The sequence below is a fragment of the Chrysoperla carnea genome, chromosome 4 (genome assembly GCF_905475395.1).
Source record: "Chrysoperla carnea chromosome 4, inChrCarn1.1, whole genome shotgun sequence".
Classification (NCBI taxonomy): Eukaryota; Metazoa; Arthropoda; class Insecta; order Neuroptera; family Chrysopidae; genus Chrysoperla; species Chrysoperla carnea.
In genome coordinates, this window is record NC_058340.1 from 29,033,733 (window position 1) to 29,059,818 (window position 26,086).

The 26,086-nt window shown below is 29.0% G+C and overlaps 1 protein-coding gene across 1 annotated transcript in view; it reads right to left on the minus strand.

Moving 5' to 3' along the window:
* Positions 1 to 247: 247 nt before the first annotated feature.
* The window catches only part of LOC123298273 (protein amalgam-like), a 628,640-nt gene continuing 602,801 nt past the window's right edge, over positions 248 to 26,086 (minus strand). The window contains exons 4-10 of the mRNA XM_044880235.1: positions 6,147 to 6,268; positions 5,933 to 6,083; positions 4,897 to 4,994; positions 3,368 to 3,489; positions 2,687 to 2,921; positions 1,746 to 1,989; positions 248 to 390 (exon numbers count right to left, since the gene is read on the minus strand). Coding sequence (XP_044736170.1) covers positions 251 to 390; positions 1,746 to 1,989; positions 2,687 to 2,921; positions 3,368 to 3,489; positions 4,897 to 4,994; positions 5,933 to 6,083; positions 6,147 to 6,268 — 1,112 coding nt within the window. The 3' untranslated portion in view covers positions 248 to 250. The remainder of the gene's footprint in view (positions 391 to 1,745; positions 1,990 to 2,686; positions 2,922 to 3,367; positions 3,490 to 4,896; positions 4,995 to 5,932; positions 6,084 to 6,146; positions 6,269 to 26,086) is intronic.

A 26,086-nucleotide genomic window follows, 5' to 3' on the forward strand; every position in this document is an offset into this window, starting at 1 on the left:
AAATTTACATTTTCTTTTCTATTGAGTTTTATCTAGTATTCTGTGGCTTTTTTTTAATAGACATAGTTAGTTGTTAGCTTATTTCATCTGTTTCGTAAATAAACTAAAGGAATAGTTTTTTTTTTTTTTTGGTAACAAATGACAGAAAAACGACTTTTTTTAATTTTTTATATTACATTTTAAAAAATATTTGTTTAAAATAATTTTTTTTTGTTATTTTTTAATTTTACTCGTTATTATTATAAATAAATCATAAATAAAATGATCCAAAATTGATGGAAATGATGGCTAGTGATGAGACAATGCTTGTAGCACTTGATGATGAAGAATCGAAGCTTGATATTCCGTATACGGCTGGTTGTGCGGATTGTTCAACAACTGGTTCCATTACTGTAACATTTGTATATAATTAATAAAAAATTCAAAAAACATAAAAAATCTTGTTCTGTTTCTAAAAATCGAAAGTCTGGTTGATGTTGCGATTGAACGATAAGTTTTTGAAGAGTCAAGTGGAAGTTTCTACGAAATATCAATTTTCTTCTACTACTGCTACTACTATTACTTTAGTCAATATCTTGGAAGCTGTTCACCGAATCGTGAAAACAATTTTCGATTTTTACACTTTTTGGGTCAAAATGACTCAAAATGAAAATATTTTTTATCTAAATCGGAGGCAAAAACTTTTGCCGTTTATTTTTTTTTTGTCTGCCAATCAAAAATATGAAAATAGACTTCATTTAATTATTGGGAAAATAGTTTTGGTGATGTCGTCTAAAACTATCTTCGACAAGCCTTTTTTTTAAATCGATCCGGGGCTAAGCTCGAAAAAAAAACTCAGTTTATCATTTAATGTATAAGTTTTTTGAATTCATAATGAGTATTTTTTATCAAACATAGCAGGCTGATTTAAATTTGAAATTATTTTGAGAAGGAAATAATAATTGCAAATTTTATCCTTGAAGAAAATTTGTTGAATTGAATTTTTATCGAACGAAAATAAGTCTTTTTTTTTTTAGTAAATAAAATTATACACTTCTCAATATTTGATAGAAAATATGATGATCATAGCCTTCATGGATAACGAGAGTTTCAAAAATAGTGAAGATAAAACCATCTCTAATTTTAAGATTTTTGATTCAAATTGAGTTCAAAATAAGATAAACAGAAGCTTGAAAATGAAATCCGTTCGAAAAATAACGGTTTTATTTATAAACTGGACCTGGTGAGAATTTAATGAGCAAAATAGTTGATAAAAGAATACGAAATTGGTAAACGGCGTACCGAATTTTTTTCTACCCAACACGCTTCAAACTTCTTTCCCAAATTCAAGACATTGAAATTAAAGTAACAAAAACTACACCCTTAATAAATATGCTAATAAATAAAATGGAAGTAAACTAGAATGAAAATTATAGGAGATGGCGAGAATTAGAAATAAAGGTTACTACAACAATTGCTAAAATTGACCAGAGTCTTCAGACAAGATTCCAGATACGTTTAGATTAAATTCCGGTAACTAATAGCCCATTTTTTGATTAAATACTGGACTATAACAAATTAATCATTCTACAGTTATAAAACGATCATAAAGATGGAGATGGATTTACGTGGATTTACTTCGCCCTATCTAGAAAGAAGCAACTCATAGGTTTTGTTCAGATGAATGTTATTTAATTCGAATTTGGGATTAAATCCACGTTGGATTTATCAGAAACTCTTGATCTAAAATATAAAGTATACTGTACCTTCAGCTCTAGTTTGAAAATGAAATACTGGTGAAAATCGATTCCAACCATGTGCGTTCTTTGCTTGTACCCGTGCTTCATAATGTGCTGCTGGTTGTAAGCCACGTACCATATATGACATAGATTGGCGTGTTAGTGATGAATATGCTATAGCACCTGTATATACAGATGGTCCTGGTAATATAACACTACTCCATTCACTACGACCTAGGTAACTGCCTTGTATGTAGGTGACATTGTAATCCTGAAAACATCGAAATGATAATCAATAAAGTTTATTATATAAATATAAAGAGGATATTATTTTCGTAATGTCTTTTTGTTTATTTTCTTTATTCTTGACTAAACATTGAATGAATTTCAAAAATATTTTAATATCGTTCTTTCGAATTTGATTAACTATGAGCTGGTGGATTCGCTTATTGTTGGTAGATGACAAACCAAGTTTCACTTTGGTGGAAATTTCAATCCTGTCCACACATCGGTTCTAAAATATACGGAAGACCAAAATTCGTTCTCTATTATACGTGAAATTTATGCAACCTACAGTCTGATTTCACAAGTCTGCTTTCTTCTTATCAGCAGAAAAATGATGCAAACTGCTTAAACTAATTGGTTTTCATACAAAAATAAAAACCATGAAACTTCTAGTTCGTAGTCAGAAAGCAATGAATCTAAAAGAAAATAAATCGAAGCGGAATTTTATCTCACGGCCGGAGATTTGTTGGGTCAGTTGCCTGTGGTTTAACTTCCCCTCGAAGTTTGCCTGCAGGTTTCCCTGTATATGATAATGTATAATATTGATTTTGATTAACCGCAAAGTGCTACACTGTCCAGTAAGTCTTAAAGATATAAGCTACCGAAAACTTACTTGACCGCTTGAAGTTATCATAATTCCCCCTAGATTAAAACAAAAGAAAGAAAAAAATAAATATATTTACCATTTTATGAACAGAATTTAAATCAATATCATGATGAATTTGTCTTTGATGTGATGGTTGTGGTCTAAAAAATAATCGAAATTCGGTGATTGGTGAATAACTGGCGACACTCCAAGATAAATTATATGAATGTGGTGAATCTCCAATTGGTGGTGAATCAAATATGGCGGCTGCTGCTGTTCCAGATAAACTTAAATGACCACGTGCTTTTCCCAATATGTTACTTGCTAAGCAACTGAAATGAAAAATCAATTTTTATTATTTTACTATATTTTATTCGAATTCATATATGTATTTATAAAGTGAGATAATAAAATGTCCTGTTCGATTTTATTTTATAGCACAGTAAAACCTTAATAAGTGGATCCTCAACAACTCCATTGATAACTCATATTAGAATTGTTTTGAATATCTTCATTCGCCTGTATTGACTGATTGTTATATAAATTGGGACTTTTCATGAAACTTTTATTCCAATTTTACAATTACCCTTCTCATTCGAAATTCTATCTATACAGATGGCTTTCTTAAACAAGATAATGGATCAAAATAGCCTTGAATATAAAAAAGTACTTTAACAGTTTCAGTTGAAAAACTTAGAAAAATGTATCAACAACTTTTTTTAATTTGCTAATTTGCCACGACTGAACATATTTAAAAATCAACGAGATTCATTCTTACCTGTAATTTCCAAAATCAGCTGACGAGACATTACGTATAATGAGCGTATGTCGATTGCCACGTGTCTGTGTTGCATGTTTTTCTGTTGTTCCCAATTGAGCTGTATCTTTGTACCAAGTTACCTAAATAAACACATACTTGTATTATAAAGACTTAATATAGGCCCCTATACACGGTCAAATAATTTTGGCAAACATTATAATTTCAGAAACATTGATATATACACAAAGTTAGTTTAGGAACTAAAATTTGTTTTATAATGTCTTCTTACTTGAAAAGCAATTAGAAAGTATAACAGTGCATGGTAGTCCGATATAATAAAGATATCCAAACACACATTTGTAAAACACAAACGAAGCGTATATTAAGCAAACGGTTGGATTCCTTGTAGAAATCATTTTTTTTTCCAAATATTTCCTTACAATGATAAACTGCTTTGATAAACATGATAGCCAAAAGACGAATTATCAACGGTTAGTGGAGCTACAGATTATAACACAATGAGTTATTTTTTAACGTTAATGCCGTTGATATGCAGACATAAAATATGAAATTAACAAGTCCATGCTAACTTGACAAACTTCGACTTTTTTCCAAGATTTACAATCCCAATTGTTGCATATAAAAAAAAATTTAAGCAAAAAAAAAACCGACTGCAAGAAAAACTATCCCAAAACAAATTAATATGCACTAAAACGTACAAAAATAACGTAGTTACAATTATTGCCATTTTTGGAGTCGGTATTAGCCAAGGAAACAACTGTGACAGAACAGTTTGCTATATTAACTTGTTTTGGAATAGTTTTTTTTTTTCCTAAAAGTTTTTATTTTGTGATTTTTAGTGAATCTGAAGTACACTGACTTATTTGTCACTAAAAAAAGAATCATAGAAATCGGTTGGCGTGACATTGAGCTATTCGTCCATTTGTCGCGCACATACTTAATACAAATTTAAGAGATATATGGTTTTCTCATAGATGCCATTGTAAAAATTAAATCAAATTCAAATGGGACCACATGGGGAGGACCAGCTTTCAAAAAAAATAAAATAAATATGTAAATAAAATAAAATCCAGTCAAATTGAGAACCTTCTCCTTTTTTGAAGTCGGTTAAAAAAGGTCGCCGTCCAAATGCTTTGATCGTGTATAGGAACATTTACTCTAACAATAACCCTCAAACGAAACAAATCAATTAATTTTCTACTCTCACGTTAGTACTGTAACTAACGTTGTTGTATGTAATTATAAATTTGTTTGTATTTAATAATAATATTATTAATAAAGTTAATTTACTCGAACAACATGTGTGCTCAAATGTTATGCTCATTTTGTATCTTAGTGTATACACTATTTTAACTTAAAAGTATGTAACACACGTATAGCACTAGCCTTTTCTACATACACTGTTTGGTAGTACACCGACCAAAAAGAACAATCGTTATGTGTATGTATCTATTAATTAATTATAGCGCCTACAGTTATTTTGTTTAATAATTTGACATCCATTTTACAACAATAAAATTACTTACATGTGGTGCTGGTTCAGCATGTACGATACAAACAAGTTGAGCTTCCATACCGATGCCAGTATGTACAAATGGTCGTTCTGTTTCTACTTCAGGTGGATCTAATAAAAAGAGAAAAGAAAATCACTAATTATTTATACGTAATGCAATTAAGAGAACAACAGTGATGCTGTATTAGCAAGGGAATTTGATAAATTCTTTTGAATTCGTGAAAAGTATTTGAAAATCTAAAAGAGGCAGTATTCATGGAGGTAGTCTTCAGAAACAGAAAAGTTCTTTCCATGATAGACAGCACTTCAGGTTTAATGATGAAGAGATACACACAATTTTTCATTCGTAAAATGTCTCAATTCCTTCAAAGCATGCTAGGACTCCACATTCTTGAAACCTATTAGAGCTAGGTTAATTTTGATCACAAATTTGAAAAGTATGACCTAAATTTAGTAGGATTACATACTTGTTTTATCAAAATTAGATAAAATTTGGATGTGATAGAGCAAAATTAAATTTTTTGGATTCTGATGACTTCATTAAGTTAAAAATTCTTTTTTTTTGACAACACAGGCAAATTTGATCGAATCATATTGGAATTTGATTAGAAACCAACTAATTTTGGGTCATTCTGTTCAGCTGTGATGCCAGTTTTTCGCAAGCTATCACTTATTTGCTTAATTCTAAAATCAGGACTCTACATTCTTGAAACCTATTAGAGCTAGGTTTTGATCACAAATTTGAAAATTATGATCCAAATTTAGTAGTATAATATACTTTCTTTATCAATTTTGGGTAAAATTTGGATGTGATAGAACAAAATTAAATTTCTTGAATTCTAATGACGTCATAAATAAAAAAAATTCGATTTTTCTGTGAAAGAAAAGTTAGGGTTCATGGATTGTTTCACATGCCATATCCTAGAATGTTGTTTAATAGTGCTTTTTTCCAACACACTTTCGAGATGCCATTGGACAAAAGAATTTCCTATCAATCAAAATGTTTAAATGCTGCTTAGAACATTTTTAATGTGTTTTTATTTACTTACATCGTACAATCAAATTTATAAATCGCTTATCCGGTTGAGCAACACCGTTATCGGCACTGCATTCGTACTGTCCAGCTGAATGACGATCGACATGTTGCAAAAGTAAAGTTAGTCCAGTTACAGATCGTTCTCCACTTGGTAATACATTATTCTAAAAAGGAAATCGTTAGTTATTCAGTATTTTAGAAGAACGAATATTAATTTTGTTACTTACCTTTCGCGTCCATCCAACGGTTGGAACAGGATTACCCGATGCTTTACATTCAAGTTTCACTGTAGCACCCTGTGATACTTCTAATCGTCCTGTATGTGATACGTGATGTATACGAGGTGGAACTGTAACAAGAAAATATATACATATTAAATCTGAGAAAAATGACTATAAATGGTGAGAAAATGAAGATCTAAGTTTTTATTTTAGTTGATTTTACAATCAAATCTTGATGATAAATAGCTTAAAATTTTGTGTGTTTTTTCTTAACTTCGAGGAGAGTTTCCTCTTGTAGTTTACTTTTCGGTAAAAAATATTCACCCTATATTACATATAAGTATTTTTTATATCTACAAGTAAATGTTGAAACTTCTACCTATTAAAACCCGTATGTATTTGAATTGAAGATAACTATTATGAAAAATTGTTATTGCAAATACATTTCATTTATTTTTCAAAAACAAAACTATCTTCTTGAAAAGATGATTTTTATTTTAAAATAAAAATCGTCTATAAAATTAAATGACCAGAGAAGTGTTGAACCAGTTTTTCTTTTACAAGGTCTTTTAAATGTAATGTTATTTTTATTTTATGTTGCTTTTGAATTTAGAGATTTATTCTTTTGTTTAGGTTAAAACAATTTTGCAAAATATTCATGCTTAATATTAATTTTTGAAAGCTTTCAAATTAACGAAGTCACGATTCTGCATAACAACCGTTTGTCTAGATAACTCAATTTCCTTAAAGAAGATAGGACGAAAAAAAGGCTCCGATATTGAATATCGGACACATAATTTGAATCCCTAAGTTTTTCTAGATGTGTATAGATTTTATATTCATTCACATATTCTCTTGGGCGAGGTGTGATTTTCAGCGCCTTTTCATCGATAAATTCAAATCTAGTTCTTCGTTTTCTAGAAAAAGATAGTATTTAGCACGAAGGCTTTCTTAAAATGCTTTCTTAGCACAAGAAAAACAAATTTGTTCGTATCATATTAAAATTTTATTTGGTCAATATTTTCTAAGAACAGAATTTTTCAAGGAAAATTGGTTTCATGTGATTTCTAAACGCAAGAAGTTTAAAATTCAAATGCACATAAATTTTGAAAAGAAAATAATTTTTTTTTTTTAAACAAATCCGATTAATTATAAAAACTGCGAGGTGTGAAAAATAACCAAGATAATGTATATCCATTCTCTCCTAAAAAGCAGCCGATACGTGTTTTTACGTTTTTATTTTTCTTTTCGTTATTGGAATACAAAGGCGGATATTTTTTTAAATATCAACCTGTAAACGCATGCCAATTTCAAAGAGACACTCAGTATTTTAGTATGATATGAACGTAGATAAAAATATGAAGTAAGCGGGCCATTTTACGACACGTAATGCGACCCACATTGATAATTTTCTTTCCTATTGTAATAATGTCATATAAAAATAACGTGACAAACATTCATTGAATATAGGAACAAAGAAAACATTTATGAACAATGTTTATATAGAAAAAAGTAAGATATTATACCTCGAAAAGTTATAGATTATACTTTTTTTTTATCGTTCTCATTGCTTTTGCTTACCATGCTTGCATAGCTTCTATTATACGAATCGAATCAGCAAGATAGCTTCTCGTTGATAGTCATTGTTTTCAGTTGTGCATGGTTCATGTCAAGATCCTCCAGAAGGAAAACGCAATATTAATTTTTGTATAATTAAGTACTAAATCAACTTTTTTAATGCTGATAAAATTATTATGAGCTTACTTAGAAGCTGGGATCTCTCATTCCGTTTACAGAATCAAAATCATATCTGGTCCAGATAGGGACATGTTCTCAAGTTTCGTATGGACGTCAATTTCTCAGCTCATATCGAAAACAACGGTGTGTCTTTTGTTCGACTTTGGGAAAAAAGTTAGACAAAACCGCTTTTTGGCTGCAACAATTACAAAAGTTTAATAAATGTAATGAATATTCGAAAATAAGACATACACAGAATTTTTAGTGTTTTGTTCTTTAATTTGTGTTTTGAACAGTGTAGCAAACAAATATTTCATCGTTTTCCTTTTCACTAAAAACAAACCAATAAACTTATTTTGATATATTAAAAAAAAAAAAAAACAGAGTTTAATGTAACTGATCGTATCATTTCCAATTAGGCCACAAGTAATCATTAAGATTTTTTCTTTACAATTTTTTAAAAAAATTACCATCTACCTATCAACACTCGATTAACCATGTTATTTGAATAACGAAATACGAAGAAACTCAATATTATTATACCCATGAGTGCATTCGCATAGATTGAGAATTTTTATTTTCATACCAATGAGTTGTTTTATCCATTTTTATTTAGTGCAGTAAGTGAGAGAAAAAATGGATTCTCATTTTATTCTAACGATTATCCGTTTAACTGTATTATACACGATGTAGGTATAATTCTAGTTGCATCATTTTCGAACAAACTTTGATTTTATTTTTTGATGAAATTTCTAAGGTCTTAGTCTGCCAATTATACAAAAACGTACCTTTTATACAATAAAACAAACCGTGGATAGAGTATGGTGCGACCTTCGAAGTCCACACGAATAACTTCCCAGCATAATAAAAAGTTAAAAAAAATAAAAAAACTCGACCGACTCGATCGAATGTTATGAAATTCTTTTCGGATCATACTGCCATTAATACGCTTCGATTGACATATTAATGAAGTCGATATCATTTTTTTTTCGCGCGATATGGATCGGGATAAAATTTAAGAAAAAGCTCGCCCGGCTCGAAACGGCTCGACCGAATGTTATGAAATTCTATTCGAATCATATTGCTTTTAATACGCAGCAAGGGAAACTTCAACCAAGTCGATATCGTTTTTTGTTCGTGTGACATGGACGACGAAAAAAATGTCTACGGACGTATTTTCACACACACGCACATACTTCTAGTCGTGACAATCACATCAGTATTTTGTCATAATATTTATTAGTGGTAGAACCAATCAAAAAAAGATTGTTTAAAACTATGTTGCATTTCAAAACAACAATATTTGAAATTTGACAGTATATTACTTTCATACAAACAACTCATGCGTTTGTGTCAACTTCACCACCCAACTCCGTACGGTAGTTGCATTACATTCGTGGCAACATTCACTATATATGATCTCCCGATGAGGTTGAGACAACCTCTTATCGTTTGGTAATAAGAATTTTTTTTCAGTGAAGCAATTGTAAATTAATTTAAAATAAACATCTTGTATAAATATTTTACACCGTACACCATACAAATATTGTTACTTATATTGATAAGAATAATATAGCAAACCTCGCCTATACTACGTAAGTACGTAATAGTTATTGTTTTTTACTATTTTGTATAGGTACATGGTTTTTTTATGGATAATAATGGTTCGTAAACATCAAGTGAATGCAGCAGGTAATCGATTTTTATTTGCACTATTTTTCTGAATGTGAAATTTCATTTATTTTATAGAAAATTCTAGACTGCATAAAAATAAAAAGGTAATTGAAAGTTTAATAGTTTGACCTGAAAACAAATAACATTTCAATTTTTCAACCTTCCGAAATGAGTACTTTTTTTATAATTTTCGAACATTACATGTATATCGGATTTCAATAAGTGTTTGATTGTTTAAAACTGAACAACATTGCAAGTAAACAATTTTGTAAATATCAATTTTAGGGAATTTTAGGGAAAAATGGTTTAAGGTAGTACCTACACGAAAGTGATATTCCAAGAATTTCTCAAAACTCAGAATATAAAATATTTAATTCATAATACACTTGCTGTTAAAATTAGAAGATGATTTACCATGCCATACATGAGATATTAGCAATTAAAAGTGACGCAATTTGTACGTGTACATGGGAGAAGTGTATAAAAATACACAAATTTACAAATATTATATTTATTTACCAATGAATGACGTCCACCATCTCTATGAAAAACTAATATAATGTAGAATACTATATTTAGAAAATATATAAATAAAAATAAAAATTATTTACCATATAGTTTCGATAAAAAACTTAAATAAATAACTCGTTTTAGCGATGATTTTTGTGGAAAAGATATGAAGACTAATGTTAAAGGCATATGTCATAGTGTGTGTGTTTATATGTATACTAGAAACAGTAGTGAGGAACTACAGTCTTGTGAAAATAATATATGGTATATGTATAATAGTCATAGCACAGTTAATGCACTGAATGATAGTATTAGTCCAAAACTTTTTGACTGGACGGTCGCGGAGGAACTACCTTAAATGATAAATCGTAATAAATTCTACTTTCTACAATTTAGGTTAGGTTATATAGGCTGTCCACGAAGGACACAGTTAGGCTATAGAGCCCGTTGTGATCCCATATATGTGTTTTACCACCTTTTCCACTGATAATTTCATTTATCAGCTCCTCAAGTGTTTTCAGAGGCTAAGTGCACCTCCTTCATGTATATACCATGCTCTACACCAGCCCATCACATCCATTAATTAAATTTATTTTTGTTGTGTCGTCGGGAATCGAACCCTCTACCCTTGGCATACCGCGATCGGAATTAATTTTGCCAACTGAGCTATTATGATTGACTACAGCTTAAATTTTAAAGTTGCATTCTTATTAACAACAAGATTGATATCTGCCCACTTTGCTGGGCTTAAAAGACTGGTCAAGAACACTGGCTAGTTAAAAAAGCACCTGGTTAAAGTTTCTGTGGTACTTTTATATTTAAAACTTTATGTTCTACAGATGCGTTGATAACGGTTTCTTTTATTTACAAATTCCGCTTATAGAAACAGTATGAGTGATAAATTTTTATTGCACATTTTTCTTTCAAACAAAATAAATCTCACAAGAACTTCATAAGTGCCAAATAAAAAATTGCGTTTTTTAATCACTCAACCAAATCATTACAAACCACATATTGTGTTAAAGTGTAACTTGAAAACATATAGCTATAAATGATTTGACACATGCAATTTCGTGATTATCATTTAAAAATTTATTATTATTATTATATTTCAATATTAATGGTACTAATAATAATCATAATAACAATAGTATTACAGTTATAGAGGAGTAGTGTTATTACAATCAAGAAATTATTATTTAAAGAAAATTATAGTTTTTTATTTTTATTTATAGGCTATTTATAGGCTAAAATACTTTGATGTATTCATTTTTATATTATATTAATTAAGGACGTGATGGCAAACGATCAATCCCTTCAAATCCATAGTTTTAATATACCGAGCGTTTCTAAACGATGCTAGTAAAGGATGTACAAAAAAACACGAACACAAAATGATATATTTTCTTACTTATTATTTTTATAAATCGAATATTAGGCATATTCCATTTAATATGAAATATTATGTCAGTCAAAAGGACTCCTGTAGACCTTCTGTAGCAGTTTATTCGTTCGAGTTAATTTTTCTATGATTTTTGCAAGTGACCCACGTATATTTTCTACAACCTGGCGGATGTAACCTTCAAGGTGCTCCAACGTTGCAGGTTTGTTTATATAGACGCCATGCTTAACAAAACTCGACCAAAAGAAATTCAATGACGTATTCCTAGCTGAACACGCGCTACGATGACACTCACTTCTTACCCTATTGCAATTTCCCCGAACTTTTGCACAATGATTCGAATTATTCGCTTTTTAGGAAGACTAAATTGGTCATAATCTCCCTTAAAAGTCTATACACAGTTCTTGCAGAATTGTTATTTCTGTAGATCAAGTAGTTTGGGCTTTGTTAAGGGTTAGTTAAACTATATTAATATCTTAAATGGAATGTTTCAAACGAATATTTGACGTATGAAACAAGCGAAAATTTTTTTCTGATTTTATTTGACTTAATATAAGTGGTCAAATCTATTGGAGCATCCCTGTACACAACCAAGCAAAATAAAAAAATGTTTTAAACTCGGTTAATAAACTTTTATTTTTATCTAATTTTTAGAAATATTTTGTTCTTTTGTATTCCATATCTGAAAAAGTTGTGTTTTATTAAGGTATCATTTTAAATTTAGACTAAAAAATTTGGTTTCATCTGTTTTTCTATCCTACAGCTATAACCAAAAATATTTAGAATAGATAAACCCGCTGTACCATATTGTTAATTTATTTCAAGCTTATGATACCAATGAAATCAAAATGTGAATGTTATTATGAACTCATCTCGAAGAAACGTTAATTTTCTCGAATCTAGCAAGAGATAACAATGAATTACCAATATACGCCCAGAATGTCCAAATGATTCTACTTTATATTGTTATGGTTGCGCCTAACTAGTGTCATCTCTTTACTATTTTTAAAAGTATATTTTATTTATTCGATAAAAGAATCCTTATTACCGATAATATCAACCCCAATAAACAGTTCTGAAACAAAAATTTATTATCGTAATAATTTTTTGCTATTTAATATTTATAAAACTAATATAAATGATCAAAATAAAATAATTATACCCTAAAAAATTTAAACAAAAATTTTGATTTTACATAAGTAAATTGTACCTACAACGCAACGGTGAAATGTCTAACTATTTCTAAAATCAATATTTCGTTATGCATGTACTTCATGGTTCACTTTTTAGATGGCATTAGTTGTTTGTTTATTTCTTTTGAAGGGGGTTAATATAGCACCAAGATCATGAACATATTTTTTAAGTAAGATTTTTTTTTCTAAGATAAATTTATCTCTTATATTATTTTCTAAGATTAAATTTTGTCTGTATAGAGAAAAATTTTTAAAAATGGAAAGTAGAATTTTAGAGCATTTAAGTCAGTTTAGACACTATCGAAAGTAAAAATTTTTCTTGACAATCCCTGATGGAAAAAATATTTGAAGAAAGAATAAGAAATTCTGAAAAAGTCTTAGAAACTTTGAATTTCTCAAAGTTTTCGGACTAGTCTAATTCAGAGTTCTTAATACTTTTTAAAGTTTCTAAGACTTTTTCAGAGTTTCCTAAGACTTATTAAGACTTTTCTTTTTTCAAATATTTTTTCCGGCAGGTATATTTCCATACCTAAAAAACCAGAGGTTCAAATTTTAAATTGTACATAATTTAAATAGATGTCGAATTCTCAATGACCGATTACTAAAATAAGGTATAAATAGTGATTGGGATTTACGTATTTAAAAGTTTATTGTATAATTATTTAAGCCATTCTACGCTACAATGGCTAATGAGTTTTATACATCGTGCACCGAATTACAGAAGGTATTAGTTGCACGTTAGTACATTCAAAGAATGCACATAAACACAAAATTTTTGGACGCTTCTGCATTTTCTTCAATTTAAATCTATAGGCAATAACGTTCCATAAGCACACACAAGGTTTCAAAAGTTTCCAAACTACTAGATCTTGACTTTCAAATTTGTTAATTTTTTTTTTAAATTAAAGGTCAACACATGAATCTATCCAATCCATGAGGAAGTACCTATTGTAGATAAGGTAAGGAGTGTGTATAATCATAGCGTGCATTTAGCCAATAATACACCATGGAATTTTTTTGGGAGTACTGTTTAAGAGTCGGCTTTATACTAACAAACTTGCAACGTTGGGGCACCTGAAACCTTCTATACGCCAAGTTCCAGTAAAAATAGCCCTTCTAAACTTGCGAAAAGTCATAAATTAACTCGAACAAATAAACTACCGCAGAAGGTTCAGGAGTGGCCTTTTGACTGACATCTAAGATTATATTACATTTTGACAGTTTTTAGAAAATTAGTAAAGTTTTTAAGAGGAAAACTTAGAAAACTCAATTTGGATCACCCTTTAGAAAGGAGCGACAAAAAAGGAAATTAAAACATGGATCCACAATGATAAACATTGCCGTTGCCACACATTTTCTCTATCATCATTTAATATACCTATATATTTTTCTTTTATTGTATATAACCACAAAATTTATGATGACTCTTATTTATATGAAAATAAAACTAGGTGGTAATGGTATAGAGGGGGGGGTAAGAAGGCTTACTTGTATGTATTACGGACTTGAGTGAATATGAAAAAAGCACAAGAGACACACAAGAGAGTGAGTAGTCGACCAAGTCAACAAAGCTGTTTGCTTTAAAGATATACAGACTGTTCTAGAATGTAAACCCCTTTGAAAAAGTCGAATCTCTTTCCCTCCTAAAAAAGTTTTATTGTTGTGAGGTTAATTAAAATCAGATATTTGGGAAAAAGTTAAATAATTATTATTATTTTTCGAGAGCGGTACTTTGCCGCGATTTCTCGTGATAGGTATATCTAAAACCACTAATTCAACCGCCAAATGAATAAAATTTGGTTCCGCGCTAAATTCCAATAGCTCTGAAAAACGACTTCTTCAACTATGAATAGCCATTATCAAATAAATTATTGTTGCATAACGGAAATATGTCAAAAACAGTATAAAAAACGCAAAATTATTTTCTATGATTGCCCTTTTATGGACAAAAGACGTGCAGCTTTTGCTTGAACATTCTGTTACACAACGATATTTAGTCAAATACGACGAACATTAGTGTAAAAAGTAACAAAAATAATGTTCTACCATTTATAAAATATTATTCCGAATAAAGTATTTTTTCTTACATAATTAACTTCGGTGCTTTAAAAAGACGGTCATTGACTTGAGCATGAATGTGTTTTTTGTAATCTTAAACAGAAACTACAGGTGTTATGAGAATGTAAAGTAAACGTGCTTAAGAAATAAATTAGCATATTTTATATAACAAATAGAATTTTCATAAAGCCAAAGATACAGAACTACTATTTCAATTAAAAACCATCTAGAAAGGTCAAAAGATTACATTGTGTTTAAATATGAAATATTCTACGCTTAATTCAAATATTGCGCGAAACAAATTCTTCAACCGTACTTTTTTTGGTATCACAAATTCTACCGTTGATGATTATTTCGCCTGATTACATTCTATAAATGGAGTTGATCAATCTTACAAGTTTGATAGACCGAGACCTTATAACGATAACTCAGAAGCAGTCATATGTAGGGTTGAAGCTTAGCAAAAAAAAATTAGAGATCTATGGAGTGACTATACCATTAAAATATTGTCTACTTTTTATTAGATAATGAGAATATGATTTCTAGTCGATTTCTGCATTTCTATTCTAAGTAACTGGCACGAACGGCATGATTTCCCCTATAATATTCTATGTCAATCAAAATCAAAATGTTATTTTTATTGCTATTTTCATTACACGATCTCGGTACTCAGGTTACGACCTTAGCCATTCACGTTGTTCATGGCTTAATTTCATTATAGTCTCAGGTTCTAATAATCATTCAATTTATTTATGAATATAAATATAATTTATCTGAACACGGTTCAAACTTCAGAGGTAGTTTGGTGACGAGAGTTAAGCAATTTTAAACTGTTATTTTGGGAGGAAAATAGTTAATTTCATAATTGTCAATGCAGTAATTTCAATATTTGTAACTTACAATGCTAACAGACTTTTAGTATTCATCTGATTTCTCGAAACAGACTTGACTCTTTTGTGGTAAATTATAATATTATACCATGTATATGAAATATACAAAGGCACTAAGTTTAGTCCCAAGATTGTAACGCTTAAAAATATTGATGCTACCAACAAAATTTTGGTATAAGTGTTCATAAAACCACCTAATTAGTTCGTTTCCGGTTGTCTGTCTGTTAGTCTGTCCGTCTGTCATCACGATATCAAGCAGAAATTTTTAAAGCGTGCTTAGGACGTAAAAAGTGAGGTGGAGTTCGTAAATGAGCAACATAGATCAATTGGGTCTTGTGTCCGTTGGTCCCATCTTGTAAACTGTTAGAGATAGAACAAAAGTTAAAATAAATGTTCCTTATAACAAAATAAACAACTTTCGTTTGAAACATTTCTTCGTAAACATCACTGTCTACCCGTGAGAGCACAAATTATGTGCAAATTGTATAGTATGTATTATATGGAAATATCAGTTATATTTGTGTGACATTTATGTATGTGTAATTTGACAGAGTAATCAACATGATATTTCAACAATTAACTCAGTCAATTGTTTGTTTTCACTTATTAAATGCAATATTTAGGTAATAAAACATTATTACGAATTAGACGACTATGATTTCAGAGACATTATCAAAATGAAAAACATAAGTAGAGGGGTTAAAATAGAATATTATATATTTAAAAAAAATACATTATAATGTGTTGACAACACGTGTTTGTAATTATGCATAAAAAAATGTGCTTAATAAAATCATAATAAACAATTATATAACATTAAGGCTTTGAAAATTCAGTTAATTGCCAACACGTTAACAAAATTTGAAAATGTGAAACAGGAAACACAAAAACGAATAAAATAAAAATTATGTATACGTGTTTGTATAATAATATGTGTATAGTACCTAAGTATTATAATCCATGTTTTTTTCCCATCTTTCCTTACAGAATATCGCGTCGTATTTCTCTTTATATATTTAGCAAGTCTCTTATATTCACTACTAGAGTGACATCCATCCGCTTCGCTGGGTTTTATAGTAAAGATTGCTCTCGTTTATCCCCTTTCTATAACACTCGAAGTAATGGTAATAATTGTTTTACCTAGGTAGAATATATGTATGGTATTATATTTTTAAAAATGTATAATAGTCGTAATTATTCATTGCGTATATCAGAAAAGATGCCCGTGAAATAATTTATATTGACTACTTTTACAGAAATCTGTAATTTATGGTGATGTCAAATTAAATTAATTAAAAAAAAATTTTTTTTTATATATTTATTTATAAATTATATCTCATGTGTTATTCTGAAGTATGAGCTATATTGCTGTACAGTTTCATTAAAAACCATTCGCTAATTTTAGCGTGAACCCGTAACAAACAAACAAGCAAACAAACATGCTTACTTTCGCATTTATAATATATAGAGATTATACGTTTTGACTATGTAATAAAGTTAAGGTTTTTATGTGATACCATAATATATTTTTACTAATGAAGGTTTTCACAGAAAATATGTGTAATATTTTATTTACGATTATTTCTTTTTTTTTTTTTCTTAAAAAAAATCTGCTTTTTTTAACAAAAAAATTACAAACACCTAATGTAAACTTGAATTAAAATAAAACGAACCACGTGGTATATTTTTCAAAGTAAAATGTTCAGCTTTTTTAAACACGGATAAAGTAGGTATTTTAAAATTACTTGATAGTAATAACTGCAAATAAATCGGTCTTAGCTGTCAAGTTAGAAAGCTATTAGCATTTAAAATATTCCCAGGGACCCTTTAAGATTAATTATACCATGTATATATGAAATATATCAAGGTATATTTAGTTCAGTTCCCAGTTTGTAGCTGTATGTCTGTCCGTCTATAAACACGGTAACGCAAAAACGAAGAGATATGTCAAGCTGAAATTTTTATAGCGTACTTAGAGCGTAAAAAATGATGTCGAATTCGTAAATGAGCAACATAAAACAATTGGGTATGAGTCCGTATTACCCGTCTTGAAAGCCATTAGAGATATAGCAAAAGTTTAAATGTAAAAAATGTTCCTTATAAAAAATAAATAAATAAACGACTTATGTTTGAATCATTTTTTCATAAACATCACTATTTACCAAATTATATAGAACGTGTTATATGGAAATATAAGTTATGAGTGTGTGACATGTACGTATGAGAAGCTATCTAAAAGAGGCTATCTTTTTTTTCTTACGCGACGTAGATAAACAAACGATTGCGTAATCACAATATCTATACAGAGTATTTCAACACAACGTCAGTCAATTGTTCGTTTTCTTTTCACTTCAATATTAGGTTGGGGGGAGATTGGAGAGGCCTTCTATGAAAATGATTTTTTATGATACAAAGACGAATGTATTTTATAATATAAAGACCAATCACTTCTGGAATCAAAACTCGTTGAGTTGAAAAAATTACATATTGTGTCTGGAGCATATGTGGGCCATTTGGTTGAGGCGCTTGGTATGAATCAATAATAATCTAGAGATTTTGACGATTAAATTTGTCTACAAAATTTAGTAAAAACACATTAAAGTAAGTAAACTTAAGTTATAGTAATAGTTTTAAAGATAGTTGTACAACTTTATCCAAATTTTGCATGTTTCAAAAACCATGTATAGAAAATACAAAAATTTAATATGGTTACGAGTTCTTTGGTGGTTAACGTAAATTTTTTTCATGGGTTGATCTTTGATTCAATTTTTATTTGATATTTTCTTACTCGTATATATTTTTTACAATATTTTTAAGTGGACGAGGGTGCATAGAAAATACACTTTACATTTATATACAATGAAAATTGTATACAAAGAGTTATAGGCTATGTGTATGGTTAATTTATTTTTATTTTATTTTTGTATACTTGTTCCGAACATTGTGTATTTACGCCAATATACACAAGTGAAATTTACAAAATTTAAAAAACCCGACAAATGCGATTTATTCTATGTAAACTGATTTTTGGAAACTTAGCTATTAAATATTCTCAATCAAGCCGGTTCGACCAATTAGGGGCTACGGTGCCAATAAGAAATACACAGACGCACAGATACACACTTTATTAAACTTATAACACTCCTTCTTAAATCAATATCAAAGTGATGGTTAAGGACACCAGATGAGATGAAAAGGATATATAGAGAGCTATCACTTTTTGGGAAAAATTTTTGTGAAATATTTTAATTGAAACTGAAATATTGGTTCTTTTGAATTATTGTTTTGAATTACCTAAATATTTTACCATTTCACTTTTCGAAATGAAATGAGACATGTTTATTTCATATACAAGACTCCGTTAACATAAGACTCAGATGCCTACAGTCAATATTTTTATTGCGTTTAAAGCTACTCCAATGTTAAAAATATATTTTGTAGCAATCTACTTCCAAATTATTTGATCTCAAGGGTATGGTTTTTTTCTGTATCTTGTTGAACAAAATAGTTATCATTTGTGAGATCCGTGAGAAACAAGACGAAAATTATAATTGCAAGCATCAATAAATATTCGAGTGAAAGACTGTATGAATTTCTTGTTTTGAAAGATTGACTAGACTAAGCAGTACAATAAGTCAGTAAATACTGATTTTTTTGGAGTATTTGTTTTAATTTATACAACAACTCATCAGTAATGATTTAAAAAAAATGCAGTTTTATACTTAAATACATAAAATGAATAAAGATTAAAGAAGACCTTCCGAATCTATTCTCGTTTTATTAAACCATTACTTTTTGAATTCTAAGTTATTGATTTTTAACAGTGTTTTAGTTTTTACCTGTTTTAATAGGTTGCGTTTAAATTGAGACGTAACTATCCTTCTTTAGTAAGGCAATATTAAGCATATGGAGGTTTTATGGCACCCACACAATTTTTTTAACATTTTGTGTTTTTTCACACACAGTTTATGTTCTGTTTTTGTTTGTTTGTTTGTTTGTTTTTTACCATATATATGTACACACACAACGTACACACGGCAATCGTTTAAATTAAAAATAATGGGGTCGTTAAATTTTGCTGTTTGTATATTTTTAATTGCAAAAAGTGTTGCATATACACAGTCAGTACATATATAGTTTTATACATGTTGTTTTTTTGAAAATTACTTATGTAATATTTTTTAAAATAATTACTTTGTATACATTTACTGAAGGGTAATGTGTAGTACCCCGAATCATTTCTCCCATGGTTTATCCTTATGGGATATACATATTCTGTGTTTATAACTCAATAGGAGGCAAGTAAACATGATAATGTTTGTTTTCATATAAATTAGAAATAATGTTTTTCGTGTTTTATAGTAAAAAATTTTACTTTTACTGGTAATCATATTATACCTTATTCGCTGCTTAAAACAAATGATAAATTTTATAGAGGTAAGATTTGAAAAGACACACCATCATGTACCTTGGATCAAAAATGTAGTGCCTCTTTTATCAATGAAGATTGATACGTATTAAATATAGGTTAGCATTGTATAAGCGGAAAAAAAACGTTTCATCCATTCTAAGTACAGAAAACAATCAGTTGAAGCTGAATTTTGAGGGAAGAGGAACATTTTTAGTGTTTTGAATGTTTCAATTACATATACAAATTGGCGAATTACCGAAGGAAATGAAGCTATTGCTCTTGTACCAATGATGAAATTTTGGAATTTCTTCAAACGTACATAGATTCTACCAAACAGATGTAAAAAATGACCATCATATATATATATAAGGGGGAGGGGGTTGGCTCAACGTACAAAATTTTGAATTTTTTCAAATTAAAAATATTTTTTTATTAGGTGTGAGCCATGAGAAATGGTGATCAATCATGAATCATATTAGTGCTTTAAGAACATATTATTTCAATTTATTTTTATGTCGCTGGTACGACACTCTTTCCTATTTACACACACAGGCATAATAGACGATATTTCTTTCCTATTCAGGGAAATGCAAGTGGTCATTTTTTAATAATTCAATTCACGCACCCTTGATAAAGCAACAATAATTAAATTTAGACTAGCATCTTTCAAAGCTATGGAGGCAACATTTTTATGTATATACATTACTTTTGAGGCACGGCTCCCACCTCTCAAGAATTAACCTTGCACAAAAGATTGAGCTCCATGTTTTAATTTTATTAAAAAACTAACACAGATCATAGGATCATAGGATGATGAAATGTCACCTTTTATTTTACCACTGCCTCTATACGACTTAAATTCTATGATAAAATCCTATGCAGGGGAAAACTCGAGTTAAACGTGGCAGGTTGAAATAAGAATCAGATTTTGTAAGGAAATCTATCGCATTAGAAGAATATAATTGGTATAGTTTACAAATGTCATCCACGCATTAACCACTGCATGACAGCACTTATAAGTATGCGAAATTCTTAAGTCTACTTATGACAATGTAGGATTGTTTTAAAAACAAAGCAAACGATGATGTTCATAATGTAATAAAAAAAAGACTCGTTAATGCGGGGAAGTCATTTTCACCATTCTCCAAGTACTAGACCACTTCTTTAATTGACCCATAATAATACTTCTATAAATACATACGTATTACTTTAGTAATTGTTTTCTTTCTATTATTATTACTTTTAATGTGTCTCCTACAAACAGACCAATCAATACTGAAGTTGTTAATATCGAAGAAAACATTTATTCTTAGTAGTAAGTATTTTCTGTCCACCATTGACGTTCATACAAGACTATTCTTTTTAATTGGAGACAACCTATTATATATATCTCGAGAAAAAAATTGTTAGACCAATGGGGAAAAAAATGCATGCATAATACCATACTTTCTCGATTAAAATTTCTGAAAATTATTAAGAGAAATCTACAATTTTTAACCCCCGAACTAAAAAAAGGGGTGTTATAGGTTTGATCGCTATGTGTGTCTGTCTGTGGTATCGTAGCGTCAAGCAGATAATCTGGTTTTTTTTGTTTCCTCTGAAAGGTATGATGCTCTTCAAAATCGGTTCAGTTTGAAGAAAGCTCTAAGGAAAAAGGTAATTTGGTGGAGAGTGTTCTTACTTATCCGAAAAAAACTAAAAAATTGACGATAATCTTCAAAGTCGGTTGAGATTGGAAAAAGCTTTTCGGAAAAAGGTAATTTAATGGAGAATGTTGTTAGATATGTTTCAAGTGCGAGTTTAGGGTTCCGTACCCAAAAATTTGTCGGATGTTTTTTAAATTTTGTAAATCTTATTTTTCATTTTATAAATGTACGGTCAAATTACACTTCTATGTCATAAACACACTAAAACTGTTAATTTATGTGGATGTTAATATGATTCATTAATATTTGGGCCTAGCGTTAAAGAGATAGTTAACCATAAGTTTTGAACTGCAAAAACACCCATTTCTGTGTTTAAGCAGATGCATTGATTCAGGAAAAAAAAAACGATGAAGCTCATTTTTAAATAAATATCTTTGTGAATCAATAACTTTTGATTTAGCAATATTCTTCATTTTTCAATTTAACATCCATAAAAATAAGCAGTTTGAAATGATTTCGAGGCATAAAATTTTTTGTAAAATAAAATTCCACGATCCAATGACTAAAGTTAAAAAGCAATCATATTAATACGTTTCATACCGTTTTGGTTCTATTTCAACTTAAAAACATTTAAATCCAATTTTATCACCTTAATTATAGATTATTTTTGTAATTGAATAAATAAAAAATAAAACTATTCTTGGGATCTCTAGGTGTAAGGTTGTCTTCATTTAACTGAATAACCTGGTACTCAAGAATTATATCAAATATAAAACAAATACTAGTTAAATGAAACCTTTAATCAAAGATGACAATACACTATACAATTCAACCATTATACGTATATAGTTCAACGACATTCACTTCACAGACACTATTCAATTTTGTAATACAATTTGCACATACAATATAAGAGCGGTTTCGAGAGAAAATTTACCCGAAAATTATTGTATTACATGAATTTTATATTATATTAAATTTCGTAGTATTATCGTATTTAACGTTCATTTGTCTATGATTGAGATTTTGATATTGAATTAGAAATATTTTTAGGTTAATCAGTTTCTTCGTTGTCAATTCTTAGAAATACAAGAATAATAAACGGTTCAATTGAAATGTCTAGAAAAATATTTTTCTAAGTTTTTCTCAATGTTTTTTCGCATCGTTTTTCGTCGGAAAACCTTCATTTATGGGAAAATAAGTTCGTATGGTTACGTTAGAAGAATTCATTCATGTGCGGTCTTTGTCTAGTATTCATTTGCAGAAGCAGATTCGATCGATTCTTCTTTTTTTTGAATATACGCTCTGAACGATTTTGTAAAAAAGTGACTTTTACACCTGTATACACAAAAAAATTTACGAAAAATGCTAAATTTTGATAAGGTCAAGAAGACTTAATACTTCCAAAATATTCAAAAATTAAAATATTTTTAATAAATGATAAAAAATATGTTTTCGTTAAAAAAAAAATTCCCAAAAATGTATCTTCACTGAAATAATTCGCTCACGTTTCGCCTGCTAGAGATGTAACGTTTCTGTAAAACTGATGGTTATTGTCTTGGTTTTATGACACTAAGAATTATTTTTTTTCTATGTAGATATTAATTTATAACAAAAATAATATTTAATAATACCAATCTAAACTTAAACTAGACAAAAATAATTGATTTCTTCATATTAAAAAATTATTCACTAACAAAATAATTGTAAAGCATTGTAGACAAAAAAAACTTTTAGTATGTAATTTTTATAAATGTCAAAGCTTTTATATGCAATCAACGATACTATTAGTAAAGCTCATAATTACCAAATTATTTACTGGATATTATTTTAAAAACGAACGTCTATTGTAATTTTCTTTTTTTTCATGTTGTCCTAAATAAAGTGATTAGACAAAGAAAAGATGGAACGATGTAAGTAGTTAGAGTTATTTTCGTTAATATTTTATAAGATTATGTCTGCATTAATATTATGAATAACATTTTTTCCTAACATTATCCTTTTAGTTGATATTTTTCGCAATATTAATGCGAAAGCTTCTTAGTATAACGTTTTTATATTTTTATTATCAAATATGCATCGGATTACATATTACTCAGTAGGTTTTACATTACCGAGTCATTAAGTAATGAAAATAGGTAGAAGAGCTAACAAAAATTAACTTTTGATTTAACCATCACATGAATACGACAATATTCCATAGGGTACTAGAGCTGGTATCGTTTTCGAGAGCTTATTTTAGGACAGTTTAATTTCCGATATTTCTTTCATTATTGAACTTTGTTTAAGCCGAATTTCTGCCCGGTACAAGTGAAATTAACAAAATTTAAAAAAACCCCCCGGACAAATATTTCGTGTGCGGAACCCTAAACTTGCATTTGAAATATGTCTAAGAACACTTTCCAGTAAATTGCCTTTTTCCTCAAGCATTTTCAAACTGAGACGATTTGGAAAATCATCGCCTATTTTTAGTTTTTTCGTGAACGGAACAAAATCAAATTTTACCACTTTTTGTCAGATACAGCTTTTTTGTTATTTTGTATCAAATTTCAAGTTTATAATAGTCATAAAAACCTTTTTTAACATTTTCGAATTCAAATGCAATTGTTAGTACATCTACATTGTCACGAGTGTACTCTCTTAAAGAATTGCAGCACGCATTATTACTACAATAAATAGAAAATTATAGTAATCAACTAATAAGTCATATTCGAAGTGAATAAGAGTTTTAAAAGCCAGGTCAATGACTTTCTAATTAATTTAATTGTTTCTGATGACAAATGTTTCCATGTTGTCATAATTAACTGTCAACTACTTGATTGCAAATCTTAGCATTGAAGTTTTATCTATAAATATTTTAAATTGTTCACAAAACTATTTCGAGAGCTATTGAATATTCAAAATTTGACCACAGGTAAACATAAAAATACTATTATAACATTCTGGACACTTCCAAGCGTAAAAATATCATGGAATTTATTTATATTTTCAGGGCGAAAATAAGAATAGGCAATCAGAAAGTTAATAATGTAATAAAACGGATAAAGTTAAAAGGGAATAAGGTACATTATTTATGTGTGATTACTTTAATGCTAGCAAATTATGTAATTTTATATACAGGTGATTTATAAATCAACAATTGCGTTTCTGAGAGTTTCTAGATAAAGTTTTTTTATAGATAGTTTGTAATCAATTATATTTTTTTAAATTATTTCAACATAGTCGACTATTTTACAAATTTGAATGACCAATTGTGTTGTGTATTCGTAAACGAAGCCCAAAAATCCGTATTTGAATACAAAACAATATCTTAAAATAAAATTTATTGTCTCATGCAATTTATGTCTAGCAATAAAATGTATTTGCTTACACGGTGGAAAAAAAATGTTTTCATAAAGAAAATTAACCAACAACGAACGTTTTCTTCATTCTTATTACGAATTTATGATAAGCAAACAGTGTTTGTAACAATAATATATTGTACGAGGTAGTTGTTTTCCAGAAATGGAAAACTATATTAAGATAACAATGGAAATTGAACAAATAACAAATGTTACTAGATATACGAGACCGTGAGCTCATAGCAAAAGGAAATTTCCTATATGTCATTTTGTCTGCCATTTGGATGATTTTTGAAGATGAGTTTAACATAACAGAAAATATGAGTTTTTAGTCATAGCTCGAGTATCGAATTTACGGAAATCAACCAATACTGTTTAACGGTCTTTTTTAACTGCAGTATATTATTAAAAGAAATTTATTGATTAAACAGATGGTAGTAAATTTGAAAGTGTTGAAAAATTGCATTACATATTTTAACTTTTATGACAAATGCAAGCCTCCGGCTATTCTTTTCTCCGTATTGTGTTCTTTAAAGTTTTCTATCAAAAAAAAAAGCAGGTCAAAATAGTCGTAGACATTATTAGCTCAATGTCTAAATAGTGAATATGGTTGTGTATGCATATATAGTTTTGTTACTGATGTTAGAAAATTACCACTTCAGCTGATAAAAGACTTTAAGAACAAGAGACAATCTATCTTCTGTAAAGGAAAAAAACATATCATATTATGAGAAATTTTGGTGTGATATATCTGATATCACTCAATAAATTATGCTAATTTTCAAATCGATAGTTTTGCATTTTAGTACGCTAAAAAGAATATTCCACAAAAATGCTGATTTACCAGAAAATATTGAATATGTACACAAAGAGGGCATGACTGAATTCTAAAAATGCGACACTTATAAAGTATTTGATGTGACTTGAATCTCATATTTTTTGGTTAAAAATTGTTGTAATCTAATCTTTTTCGATATTGGTTTCTACATATATATTTAGATTAGGAAATCGAATTTTTTCAATTCTCTTTACATAGTATTACTTGTGAAGTTGTTTGAGAAGTTCGAGGAGTCGTAAACTGACT